This window comes from Taurulus bubalis (assembly GCF_910589615.1).
Source record: "Taurulus bubalis genome assembly, chromosome: 17".
In the NCBI taxonomy this organism is placed as follows: domain Eukaryota; kingdom Metazoa; phylum Chordata; class Actinopteri; order Perciformes; family Cottidae; genus Taurulus; species Taurulus bubalis.
In genome coordinates this window covers 11772413-11785370 of record NC_136605.1, presented here as the reverse complement: position 1 = coordinate 11785370, position 12958 = coordinate 11772413, and the positions used below count along the sequence as shown (strand labels likewise).

General features: G+C 41.1%; 1 protein-coding gene across 1 annotated transcript; it reads right to left on the bottom strand.

Annotated features, from left to right (window-relative positions):
• Positions 1 to 3458: 3458 nt before the first annotated feature.
• Positions 3459 to 12638, bottom strand: gcgra (glucagon receptor a; the record flags this gene model as incomplete). The annotated part of the gene is made up of 13 exons (XM_079232990.1): positions 3459 to 3824; positions 3923 to 3964; positions 5423 to 5567; positions 5676 to 5764; positions 7480 to 7549; positions 8180 to 8240; positions 8386 to 8545; positions 9846 to 10035; positions 10392 to 10486; positions 10668 to 10762; positions 10891 to 10998; positions 11918 to 12014; positions 12585 to 12638. 13 exons carry the CDS (start codon positions 12636 to 12638, stop codon positions 3459 to 3461), a joined length of 1572 nt encoding a protein of 523 aa, XP_079089116.1.
• Positions 12639 to 12958: the final 320 nt, after the last annotated feature.

Here is a 12958-nt window from a genome sequence, read left to right as displayed (position 1 = left end):
AATTGTGATAAATTAATATCATCAATCTTCTTTTGAGGGAAACTCTACACACATTAATGTACCCAAGAGCATGATATCTCCAAGGAAACATGATGTTCATTCTGTAAATGAAAAACTTTAGGCTTTAAAATTGTGTAAAACAGAATACAAAAATAAAACAGATTTATGAGACAAACCTGGCCACAGAGCAGATCTCATTTGAGTCTTTTTTTGGAGGAGCTACATGAATTTGGCTTCAATGGATGTCATGTGACTACATCTGCTTCTTATACACAGTCTATGATTTCTCTCTCTGAACTTTAACATGGTTGAATATTGCTGTGTGGAGCTCACACACACGCTTTTCTTACATTAATCACACACAGTGGAAGAAGCCGTCAAGTAATCTTCAGCCTTTTTGAAAGTGAGAATCTGTGAGAGGTTGCACTCTCAGTACGGTCACTTAGAATGGGCTAAATGTGAGATCTGTGCTGCTTAAAGTGATATCTTTCAAAGCAAAACGCATAACGTTTGAGAGCAGCACAGAGAACACAATAAATGCTCTGTGGAAAAATACACAAATGAGCCACAAACATAGAACCATGGCTTTAGCAATGATTTAAAAATCATTGGCGCATCATCCATTGGATCGTTTTTAGAAAGTTACACATCAGACACAGCCCTGAAAGATACAAGTTGAAACTGATTGGTTTTGATAAGTCAGTGTGAGCTGAACTATCCAGTGTCTCTTGGCCACAAAAGGAGCAGTATGTGCTATAAAACAGCACCTGACCCCAGGGTAAAATCAATACTCATCTCTCTTTTAAGGAAAACTGGCATTCAGCCAGTCAGCATGGCCATCTGGCCTCTGCTGTTAACTTCACCAACAAGCCAAGAAAGTTGATCGGCACATGCTTTATCTTCTTTTATTTAAACATTATGAATGTGCACCAATACGAAAGACACAGTCAAGTTGGAATACTCTTTCACATACATTGTAATTTATTCTTTCACCATTTGGACAAAGCTATAAACAGACACAATATATGATGAACAGCATACACCTGAAACACGGTCAGTTTTTACTGATTAGTTCCTCACAGCGAATGTACTGTACATAACCTCCTCCGAAGAGAAAATAAAGGGGAGAATTCTGATTTGGGCTTCTCTAGAATACATTCACACAGAACCACTTTGGTCCAAAAAGGGGAGTGGCCCAAGCTGCTGGCTTCAAAAACATACATAGTATATGGTCACAGCTTAAAATACATGTATTAGTTTGAAATAAAATTTGCAATATACTTTGACCATACATATATACTCTACTGAATACAATTTTACTCGAGGTGCACAACATTCCTTTGTTACCGTGTCAGTATCTGAGCATTTCTCCTGCCCTGGAAAGCAAGAAAAACACTGTAAAATTCACCTTCGGGCAACAGCAGCGCCAGTGTGTGCATCATGCTCCCAGCTCAGTTCTAAGTATTGGATATCTGCTCTATTACAATCCTCAGCAGACGTTGATGAAAAATAGCCTGCTATTTATTTTTTTACAGACTCAACGCCAGCACCTGGCTGAAATGTAAATGCACAGAGCTATTATCTGGATGACGAACATGCTGCTGTCGTGCTCTAAACTGTGAAACTACAAAATTACACTGAGAGTAGCTTCCATCATGCAATACAGGGGCCGTGTCCTCCTTATACCTTTATATAGGCATGCCTTCTGGGAATGTCACGTGGTGCCATACTGTATACGCTAGACCTCTGTGCTCTGTGTGAACCCAGTCGTACTGGTTCATATCAACCTATCGCTGAACTGACTGCAGCCGATGATTCATCCAACATCCACAAATCTGGAATACTGAAACTACACTCATTCATATCCACCTAAAGAAATATACACACACACGCAAGTACAATATTGACAGCAATCAAATAAATCACCTGTTTAACACACACATATGTATATATATATACACACACACACACACACACAGTTTACCAATTATAAATTAACATTGTGCAAATAGTCATACGTTGAACGTTTCGCAACTCAAAAATGTATGTTGTTTAATAATAAATGCAACATATTCAGAAGCAAATGTACCGCTGCTAGTGTAGCTTTCTTTGTCATTCAAGGTTTTGTTCAGCTTTCAGGGGAGTTTTGTTCTAAGTGTCACACAGGATAAGTCTGAATAATAAACACTGTAGTGTAACTGGATGCATCAGTAACACAGACTTTCTGCACAATGTCATTACTGTTGGGATGGCACTGTATGACTAACGCAACTTAAACTCACCAAATATGCAAAATCAGCATGAACCTATATTTAGACTTTTTTAAAACATCTTCGTGCCAGAGTTGACACGTTACTTTGAGTCACAGTGTTGGAGTCATACTTCATGCATGTGTGGCTTTACAGGTCATGTCTGTTTGCTGTGTATTTTTATCCTTGATCTGAGTGCATGCGGCTGCTCAATTGTTGAGTGGGCTGCCGTGTAGAGCTTCATATAGTATGCCAGGGCGTGTGAGTCAGACAACATCTTGATAGCAAGGAGGAAAGGAAAACACATTTAATGGCACAGAACTGCAACTGTTCCCCTTGAAAACACACCTGGCACATATACACAGTCACAACTGTACACTCTGCAGTATCCAAGGTATAAAGACATACACTTTTATTGTAAACACCTAGTCAAACGATGATCACTTTATCTTATTTATAATTCACCCTATAGCATCTCTTTACCTGTTTCTCAATATATTGGCCAGGAATGACTTGATGAGAGCAGCTGCCAATTTCCAATGTCCCTTGAATGTGGTCACCTTATTGTATGAGCTACAGCCAGCAGAATATTTCTTCTTTTTCTGTACATTTTCATCAAAGTCATTATAGACAAGAAACCCTTTACAGATATCAGCGCAAAGCAAAGAAGACAAATAAAAGCCTCTGTTCCCTACCATCCTGTTTTGAGTCACTTGTTTGGTCTTTTCAGTGGAGGAAGTTCAATGTCCAGTTTGTTTTAAACCTCCAGTACCGCAAAACACACATTTAATACACAGCAAAAAGTAAAGCTGAGGCTCAAGCAATGACCCTGTTTCTTTTTTGTTGTTGTCTTGTTTTGTTGCAATTTGAGGTTTCAGGTTTTTTTTTTTTTTTTTCATGGCTTATCTGCATTGTTCAAAATGCAGCGGTTCCTTTCACTGTCTGACAAACATCTACAGAAATCCATTCATGAGGCTCACAGCACATTAGACGTCTCAGCAAGGGAGTCTGCCGTATTATTCACTGTTCTCAGACTGTGGAGAGAGCTGAGTGCCGCTTGGCCTCCCAGTGACATCGGTCTCTAGGCAAAAAACGCTTTGATGGATAAGTCTATCAGCCCAGCTCGTCACAGACACCCAGGGCAGCATGTCAGCCAGTTGACAGCTTAAGGCCCTCCAACTTTCCTCAATTTCTTGTTCCCAGCACCTTTCACAGGTGGCTTTCCACGTTCTCTCTCTGGCCCTCGTAACACTGCACCTTGTCCGTAAGGCTGATGTCCTCCAGTAGGGTGCAGCTGCTGATGGTTCCCTCGTGAAGGGGTGAGGCGCACTGACACGCCCCCTTACTGCTGACCACGCCGTTGTGGCATCCTTCCACAAGCATGTGCGTCTCCTCAGGGCTGCAGACCGGGGAAGAGGTTTTGGCGATGTCTGGGAGGTGAGGCAGTCGGGAGACGTGGTTCAACAAGCTAGCTGTCTTGGTGTTGGGGGTATTGCTGTAGGTGTGGCGGTACTCCTCCTCGATGTTCCTCCCTAGCTTCCAGCGCTTCCACTTCTTCAGGATTTCTGACTGCACCTGAGGAGAAGACGGAGGCAAAGCAGACGTAATTAATGCGATAGCAGGAGAAAAGTCGAGGTTTGAAGTGTTTTTGTCGCGCAAATGAGGAAACTCACTTCTTTGTTGACAAAGCAGTACAAGATGGCCACCAAGAGACCCTGTGGAGACAACCAATACTGAGTCAGTCCCCTATCATTGACTCATGACAGCTACAATATTCACTCACATATTATTTTGACAATCCAATGTATTGCTGTGCATCAACACATGCACCTTTTTGGGTTAAATGGGGCAGTTGCAAATTTTCTGCTTTATGACAAAACTACTGAGTGCAATCACATGCGTGTTACAGTATCTCCTGTTGTCTCTGAAGACAGCCTTTGTCTTAGTCTCTCTCTCTGTTGCTCTCTTCATCACCGCCTCTCCCTTGATGGTTGTCTATATTTTGACACACGTCATCTGTGTCCTCGTATCCCAAAGGTCATTGTGTGTGCCACAACCATGTCACAGCCCAGACAGCTCATTATGTTCATGTATATCCTCCTGACTCATGAGTGAATGCAGCACTTCTCAAATGTCTGGGGAAAGGAGAACCCAGACATGAAGCGACATCTGTATCGCTGAAAACAACTCATCTGGAATGACACTTAGACTAAATGAAAGCATGACTTGCTTCTGTTAATTTGGTGCTGAGTGAATTATGAGATTTGAATTTGATTAGGAGAGAAATGTGATGTTCAGCTGCAGCTGTCTTCAAATTAATCTTGTTAAGATTGATTCAAGCTGGAGAACGTCTGTGCTTTGAACTTCCTTTGGGCTTCCTGCTTCGTCATAAAGATCTCACCTCTCTCCCAAGAACACATTGATGCTTTCTCTTTTTTTTTACTTGGTAAAGAAAGGGAATTATGAACCAAAAGATCCCTCATCAATGTCTCAACTCATACTTGAAACCCCGAATCTAAGCTGAATCCCGATGCTGAGATTTTTTATAAATAGGTAGGTTATTTATTTGTTCGAGAGGGACAATGTACATTGATGAACACTTTAAATTAAAATGTAAATGCACCCAATTACAGCCGCGAGGCTGATTTCCATTGTCTGTCCCCCTGCCAGAATGTACAGGCTGAGTGTCCCAGAGGAAAAGGTCATGCCAAAGTGTAGTAATAAACTACAATCAAATATAGTCTGTAGCTGACAATACACAACAGTTCGATAATAACAAGTTAACAATGGATAAAAAGGAATTGCATATATATATATATATATATATATATATATATATATATATATATATATATATATATATATATATATATATATATATATATATATAAAATAAACAAGAGAAAATATCACAGTGTAAGGAAGACATTTCACATTCATCATATTGCACACAGATAGATTGCACACAAGGGCATTAATTAATTTGCACATTTAAAGTTTCATTCATTCATTCATATAACATTAGTACATCACATATCCATGACAGCACTAATACTGCTAACCCAGGTTAAACTATCTATGTGCACAAGTTTGGGTGGACAACAGCCATCCCTTCATGTGCTTTTTAAAAGTGCTGATTGTTGTGAAAATAGAGGCTTTGGTTCAAGTCTAACCTGGAAGGAGGAGAAGAAGAGGTCGATGAAGAGCTTGGTGAGACGCAGTCCGATGGTGGCCTTTGTGGACTCGTCCGTGACAAAGATAAAGACCACCTGATGGATGCCCAGCAGAGGGATCAGGGTTAGAGTCGACTTAGCCAACCTGAGATGGACGGGGATGAGAGATAGAGAGAGGAAAGAATAAGTGGAGCGAATGTTCTAAAATATAAATAATAAAGAGCAAAAAAAATAATTTAATGTTTGAACTCACCTGAATTTGTAATCTGTGTATCTCATTTGGTGCGCTCGAAGTTTTGATACGAGAATTTTGATGATGTGGATGAAGATAAGGAAGTTGATCTGTAAAAGACACAATTATTATAGAGACATAATTCATAGTAACCGTTTAATTGCATGATAAAGGTTTTATGTGCAATGGTTTTGAAACATTGTCTCGCTGAAAATTCAGCTGCCACCCCAAAAACATTTGAGGTGTCCAGTTTTGACATTTTGTTTGTGTTGCTCAAAGCGTTGAAAAATTAAACAGGAAAAAAAGCATAATCCACATACAAAAAAAATATTTCCAATGAAAACCATCAAAACCCATTTGCAGGTAAAATCACAACAACCTGCATGGATAAATCACAAAATAAAAACATGTTTTGCACTTTCCACGATTGGTATTAGTGCAGTGATATCAGGGAGTCCTTTCATAGCAGCTGATATTTCAAGCAACAGCAGGAGTTCCTCTAATGAAAATCACTCTTGATGTGACCTTTGCAATTAAGAGGTTGCTTGTTATTTTGCAGATGCCTGAACGAAGGAAGTGAATAGGACATAATGTACATACAGTGCACTGATATATTCAGGCATTTTGTGAATATTATAATTATAATTCAGAAAAAAGCTGTAATGTGAAAATTATTTGAACTCCACTTTTAAAGGTTTAATGATGGATGATTTGCAGCTTTCTCCATCTCTTCATCCTCAAAATCATAAGCATGCCGTGCATGTAAATACTATGTATACTTTATATGCATACACTGCAATGCCTCCAGTATCCAACTGGTCAAATACGGTCGCTTGGTCAGTGGCCCTAAGCTTCATCGACATACCCCTCCAGCGTTAGTTTTGGACGTGTCAGGGAGGACATGTCCATTTGCATTAGTTACATGCACAGTGTCTTTTCAGACTATACTGCCATCTTCATAGGAAATTAGGTTTAGACAACAAACCACTTGGGCTCAGGGAAAAGGCGTGGGTGATGTCAACGTGGCTGACTAATGACTCACATCAATACCGAGTGACAAACAAAGAGTGATGTGACAAATTGTCACTGTATATGTACTTTTAGTTTCATACGGGATCTCCTGGACCAAAGTCCTGTGTTTGTTTGATCCACGCATCACCCCTACAAACCGCCTCACAATAACAAAGTCACATGTTCTTGCATAGACATACACGTGAGTGTAGTTTTCTACTGATGTGCACCTTGAACATGTGATCATTGTAAAGAGGGAAACACTGGAATGGGAAGCAGCCTTCCCGTCCCTGCGACAACTCAAACACAGGAATTCCTGTGAGATACAGGCCACTTAGCAGAAAGATTAATGCATGGAAAATGTCGGGATGTCTGTGTAGCTGGCCTGATGTTAGACACATGACAAATCGGACTTATATAAAAGTCCATAACTGACCTTGTAGAGAACACCTTCAATGAAGGCCTAGTCACGGTATGGAAAGGGGTTAAGCTAAAAATCATATTTCTTTAAGCCAAAAACATTTGACTTTTAAGATGTTTTCCAGATGTTTGGCCTAAAGCATTGACAGCCTTTTACGTTTCATGAATAAATAAGGTGTTAAATATTGAATAGTGTATGGGAAATGCAGGAGTGGTACATATGTAGGATTCTAGAGTGAATGCATTTTTTTTTTGTAAATATAAACAACTTAAATGTCATTTAGGATTTAAATGTTTAGGAAACAGCATATCATAATGAGAAAATAGAGATTAAAAAATACAAAATAAAAAGCAGGAGGCAGCAATAAAGTGAGAGCAAGGAAGGGAAGATTACCACAACTGCCAGCAATATCGGGGAACGAATAATCCACCAGTAATTCATGTTTATATTTTGCCCCCAGCACCTGAAAAAAAGAATCACAAAGGAAAGATCAGTGTCGAAAAAAAGAATCACAAAGGAAAGATCAGTGTCGATGACCAGAAACACCTCACGTGCTTTTAAACAAGGCTCACTCTGAAACACATGTCACTACACTTTTTTACAACTCTGCAAAGGTAGAACGCTTTCCTCTCCCTGCTGATGAAGTGTGACGGCCCCATCATGGGATTATACAATGTTTGATTACATAACATCACACTGTGTCAGCGGTTTAGAAAGTGCAGCTTTAAGATCCCTTTTACCCCCATTTGCTGCTCAAGAGTGCACGCCAGACCCTAAGTTTGGGCACTTGAAATATTAAAAACATGCCAACACCGCTGTTCTGACACGGTGTGATGTTTTTGCAGTCCTGCAGAAGAAAAGTTGAGGTGCAGCCAACTCCTCGTGTGGTAATTCAGTGTTAAATATTGGACGCAAGCTGGTCAGTATCAACATTCATATGTTTAAAAGAAAGACCACCTGCCAGATTTCTTTCCGGATATGAGGTTCTATCAACACAAGTGAGCTAAAATGTAAAAGGTTTGGCAGGGTTAGATACAGATGGAAGGAGTTAGGAAAAAGGGAGGGAGAAAGAGGGAGCATTGTGGAAACTTACTCTTGATTTTCATATAGGTGTTTAGCTATCACCCAGGGTACGAGGAATATTAACGGGGTACCTGTAAAGACATGAGAGCAATCTTAATGCAAAACAGTAATTTTGTCCACTAGAGTTACAGTCTTTTTATATTTAATCATGCATTTAATACATCTGCTCTAATTTCACATAATGCATGGCCTTGCACCCCCGAGCGCCCAGCTTACCCCAGCCAATGCACAGGTAGATTTTGAAGTAGTTCCTCTCTGTAAACACAGTGATGACCAGGAGGTTGTGGAGGTAGATGCCTTCCACCAGTAGCCAGTAGCTGTTGGCCATGATACTGTACTGCATCATCACCATGGCGATGCGACAGTTAACCGCTGTCTGCAAGACAGCAGCGAGGTTTAGTCCACAAATGAATCAAATATCAAGCATTCTGATGTGAAACATTTTGAGTCAGCGGGATCTGAATGGTGAGATCAGTGCTGCAGCAGATGGGAGCCCCTTCTGCCGCAGGATTCAAGCTTTATGCCGACAGTCATGAGATTGTACAACAGCAGCATTTTGAACCCAGGCTCAGCCAGCTGTGACCCCCAAACACTAACAACCACGTGGTTGACCCTCCCCTCTTTTATAATAATTAGCTGCTTCAATTATCCTTGTAGCGACCTTTAACCTTTCACAGGAATGCCATTATCACTTTCTAAACATACCACTTTTTTGACTATTTATCTTATCAGCGGACTGTTTTACAAATCATAATTATGGCTGCACATTTCTAGGCCATGTTTTTTGTAAAATCTTTGATGGACCTTATGTAGTATTAGTATGTCCATTATGTGTTGGTTACACCAACGCAATGGCTACATCAATTCATCAGCCTAAAATCGTATGCTTTGAGGCAGACCTCCAAGTCACATGTTTTTTCTTTGAACTTTTAGTACATACTGCAGCTTACCTTACAAAGTACGCGCTGATGCATGCAGTATTCATTCAATTGGGACAAACTACTTCGTCACAACATTGCAACTTAAACGTTGACCCTCTTGCTCATGTGTCTGCTGTGCAGAGGATTGTGGGTCAGAATGACCAGAAAAGCAGGCGTGCTTGCATAATGCTAAATGTGACCGAATTCAGTGGGTATACGATCTGGTATTTTTGTCATATTACATTTGACATACAAGGGACATACTAAATCTTTTTCTGGCATTTTCTATTATGGTAGTATGGGTATTGGATCGGACAAACTGTCTTTCTATTTTCTTTAGTTCACTCCTCATCTGTCGTGTTTGGTTTTACATCCTGTGTTTGTGAGTTTTTCCGCCCTGATCAGTTTCACTTGTTCCTCATGAGTCCTGCATTCACCTCCTGCTCAGCTGATCTCACTTCCCTTGTTAATGTCACTATACCACTGTGCCTTTTGTTCTATTCCTTTTATTCTTTGTCGGTTTGTCTTTATTGTTGTGTAAGGGGTTTTCGTTTGCCTGCCTCTGAAGCTTTGCTTACCCGCCTGTGTGAATCGGGAAGCTTTTTGTGCTATGTAAATCACTGAGTCTGTCAGTCTCTGCATTATTTTTTTGTTTTGGTTCTCCCTGCTTGTCCTGCACACTGCACCATGACATTTAGAGTGTTAGGGGGGAAAAGTACCCTTTTCTACTGACTGACTTGGTAGATCCCTACTGACCTCATTGTTGACCAGCAGCTCCACTGGAGGCATAGACGCCTGTGGGAATCCCTGCTCCTGGTCACTGCTGAGGTCCTGAGACGTGATGTTGGCCTCCAACAGTGCGTCTTTGATGAGGATGGACAGCGCTCGAAGAATGAAGGAGGCAAACAGATTCATGTGGATGTTGTTCCTCATGCAGTGCAGTTTCCTGATGAATGAGAGGCTATCATTGTCTCCAAGATAATCATTCACAGATCAGCAGAGAAATAGTAAATAGCAAATGTAATTTTCCACTTTGATGTAACGTGTTGATTGATGAGCTTTAGAGGTGCTGGTAGGTATATTGTGTTAGCTTTAGATAGAGCCATGCTCACTGTTTCCAGGGTAAGCTAAGCTAACCGATTGCTGGCTGAATCCTTGTGTTTATTAACAGACCACGTTAATGTTGTATCAATCATTTCATCCAACTCTCCACCAGAAAGCAAAGAAGTGTATTTCCAAAATGTAATTGTTCCAGTCCCTGTTGTGTTTGATGCAGATCAACTGTAATTAAATACTTATTACCTGAAGAATATAAGGATGCCAAGCGCCAACACCAAAGCCACCAGTGATAAGGAATAGCCCACAGTGTACATGATCCAAATATGGCCATAGTACTGCTGCAAATTAAAACGCAGATGAACACATAGACTTTAGATTTGTTCCCTTTATTTAAGAGGTTTCTGTTTTAACTGTAACATTGCACCTATTATGTGATCTGTAAATGATATAATGCAGACAAGTTATTAGTATATAATTGTTTTCTCTTAACTATGTTTAATGTAAGAGATATTCTTTTACCAGACTTAGATCATTAGAGTCACACTCGCTGGTATTCTTCATTGTCCCCCACTGGCCGTTGGCATCACACTCCTGATACACCATGCCGTGTTGAACTAAGACAACACAGACAGACACGGTTTCAAGTCAAGTCCAGTCATCACGGACAGCTGTCTGATATTTCAAAGTACTCTGCAGCAACATGACAGTACAGCGTGTATCCACTGACCCTGGTGCCTCTTACCTTGATGGTGCCATGGCAGATACCAAGGACACGACACATTGACTGTGGTGTTGGGGAGTCCATCAGGCCAACAGGCGTACTTGTCAAATTCCCTGTTGCACACGAGGCCTGAGAATGAAAACAAGCAAATATGAAATATGGGTAATTCTTTTAATACTATCACAGCCCTTAATCTGTGCCTGTGTCTTTGAAGTGAGGACTTCTGGTGGCCAACATCTGTCCACATCTTGGTCTTTCATCTTGACTTCAGAGTAAAGTCCTCTATTAATGGCCTTCTCCTTTAGCACAGCTTTCATCTTCTCTATACAGGATGTAAACAGTACAGGCTGTTAGTGGACAGAGAGGTGGATGCTCAGCTCCTGCTACTTCGGTGTTGCACTCATGTGGTGACAGCACCGGTGTATGAGAGCAACGGATATGTGATTATACGTGCAGTGTGAGAAGCGGTCTTTTTGAAAGTTGGAGCATCACTGTTCATCTCCATTTCTATTCCACAAGGTAACAGACTATAATGCAACTGAAGGGCATGTAGTTAAACGCTGTTGATGGAGTGAGCTGGAGCCAGAAAGCAGAGAGTGTGGGGCAGCAAATAGAAAACTGGGAGCCGCTGCGAGCAGAGTGATTATTCAATGGTTTGAGCAGGAAGCGGAAATTGCCAACCTCACCATTACCAGCTCCCCTGCATTAGATAGTTCACACTGCATCGCAAGGTGATGGTAAATGCTGTTTATATATAAAAATATGGCTCACATGACAGTTGTCACTCATATTGACAAACCTACTGACAATTATTTGGTGGAGACCAAAAACAGAACGAAAAGTAGAGTAAATGTTGGACTTTAATTCATCAGGTGGTCAGACACACTCCAATTACAAGTTTATTAATTACTCCCAATCTGTAGGCTAAAATGTTTGCCGTATCAACTGTAGAATATATGCTAGTATTGTGTTCATGGCTTTTTTCTGCAGACCCCAAGTAATCAGTTATTGTAGGTTTAAAAAATGTGTTACAGTATTTTTAGCTCACCAGTGCTTGACGGGTCTCGGCTGTTGTTGCGATCACACTCCTCCATGTACAACTTCCAACTCTCCTTCAGCTTATCCAGAGAAGCAGCAGGAGAGACCTAAGGAAACGGTGCACACACAACAAAACAGTCCAGTTATACGAGGAAGGCATGCTATTCCTTATTGATGTATGAATCTATTGGGCAAGACACATGCTGAGAATGTGGGCTCCACACAAATCATGAAGACAAATTGGGTGCATTAAGTGAATTGCCATTCATTTGGTTTACTTCACTTCATATATACAGTAGCTAACAACCCATAATCAAGACACTGTGTCGCATTTGAATGTGTTGTCTGCATGGGGGGCCTTGTGCGCCTGTATGGATGAGCTGTTACAAACACTGTAATACTCTTGTGATTAAAATCAACAAGGACAGACAGTTTGTTAAGGTTTACACACCACGACTCTCTGGCTTGTTTCAGAAGGCAGCAGAGCTAAAGAAACAACACCCACCGCCACACTGTGAAGAAGGCCAACGACTAATGGAAGTTCACAGACTTACCTGGAGGCTGTTTACTTCTGGGATGTGTGTGTGTGCGTGTGTGTGTGTGCGTGCGTGCGTGCGTGCGTGCGTGCGTGTGTGTGTGTGTGTGTGTGTGTGTGTGTGTGTGCTCTCTGGACTTACCTCAATGCTGCAGGAGACAATCAGCATTGCCGAAAAGAGGAACAGCCGTGACATCCCTTATGCCTGCTGTTGGTGCTGGGAGGGGATACTGCAGGATGGGGAAGGGTTTTCACCTCATAAGGGGGCTTATCTACGCTCGCCAGACTGCCTGGATGACACAGAGACACGCAATCCATCAAAGCTCATTGCAAACACACCACTTATGTGTGATAAGTGGTCTCAGCTCAACGAGAAACAAGAGGACCAAAGCAGGAAAAGGTTGGGTCATAATTATAACAATATTTGAGCCCCGGTTAGCAAAGTGAACTAATGACATGTCCAGAACATCAAACATGTGGCCAAAATGCTGTTTGTCCTATCAATAAGACCACTGT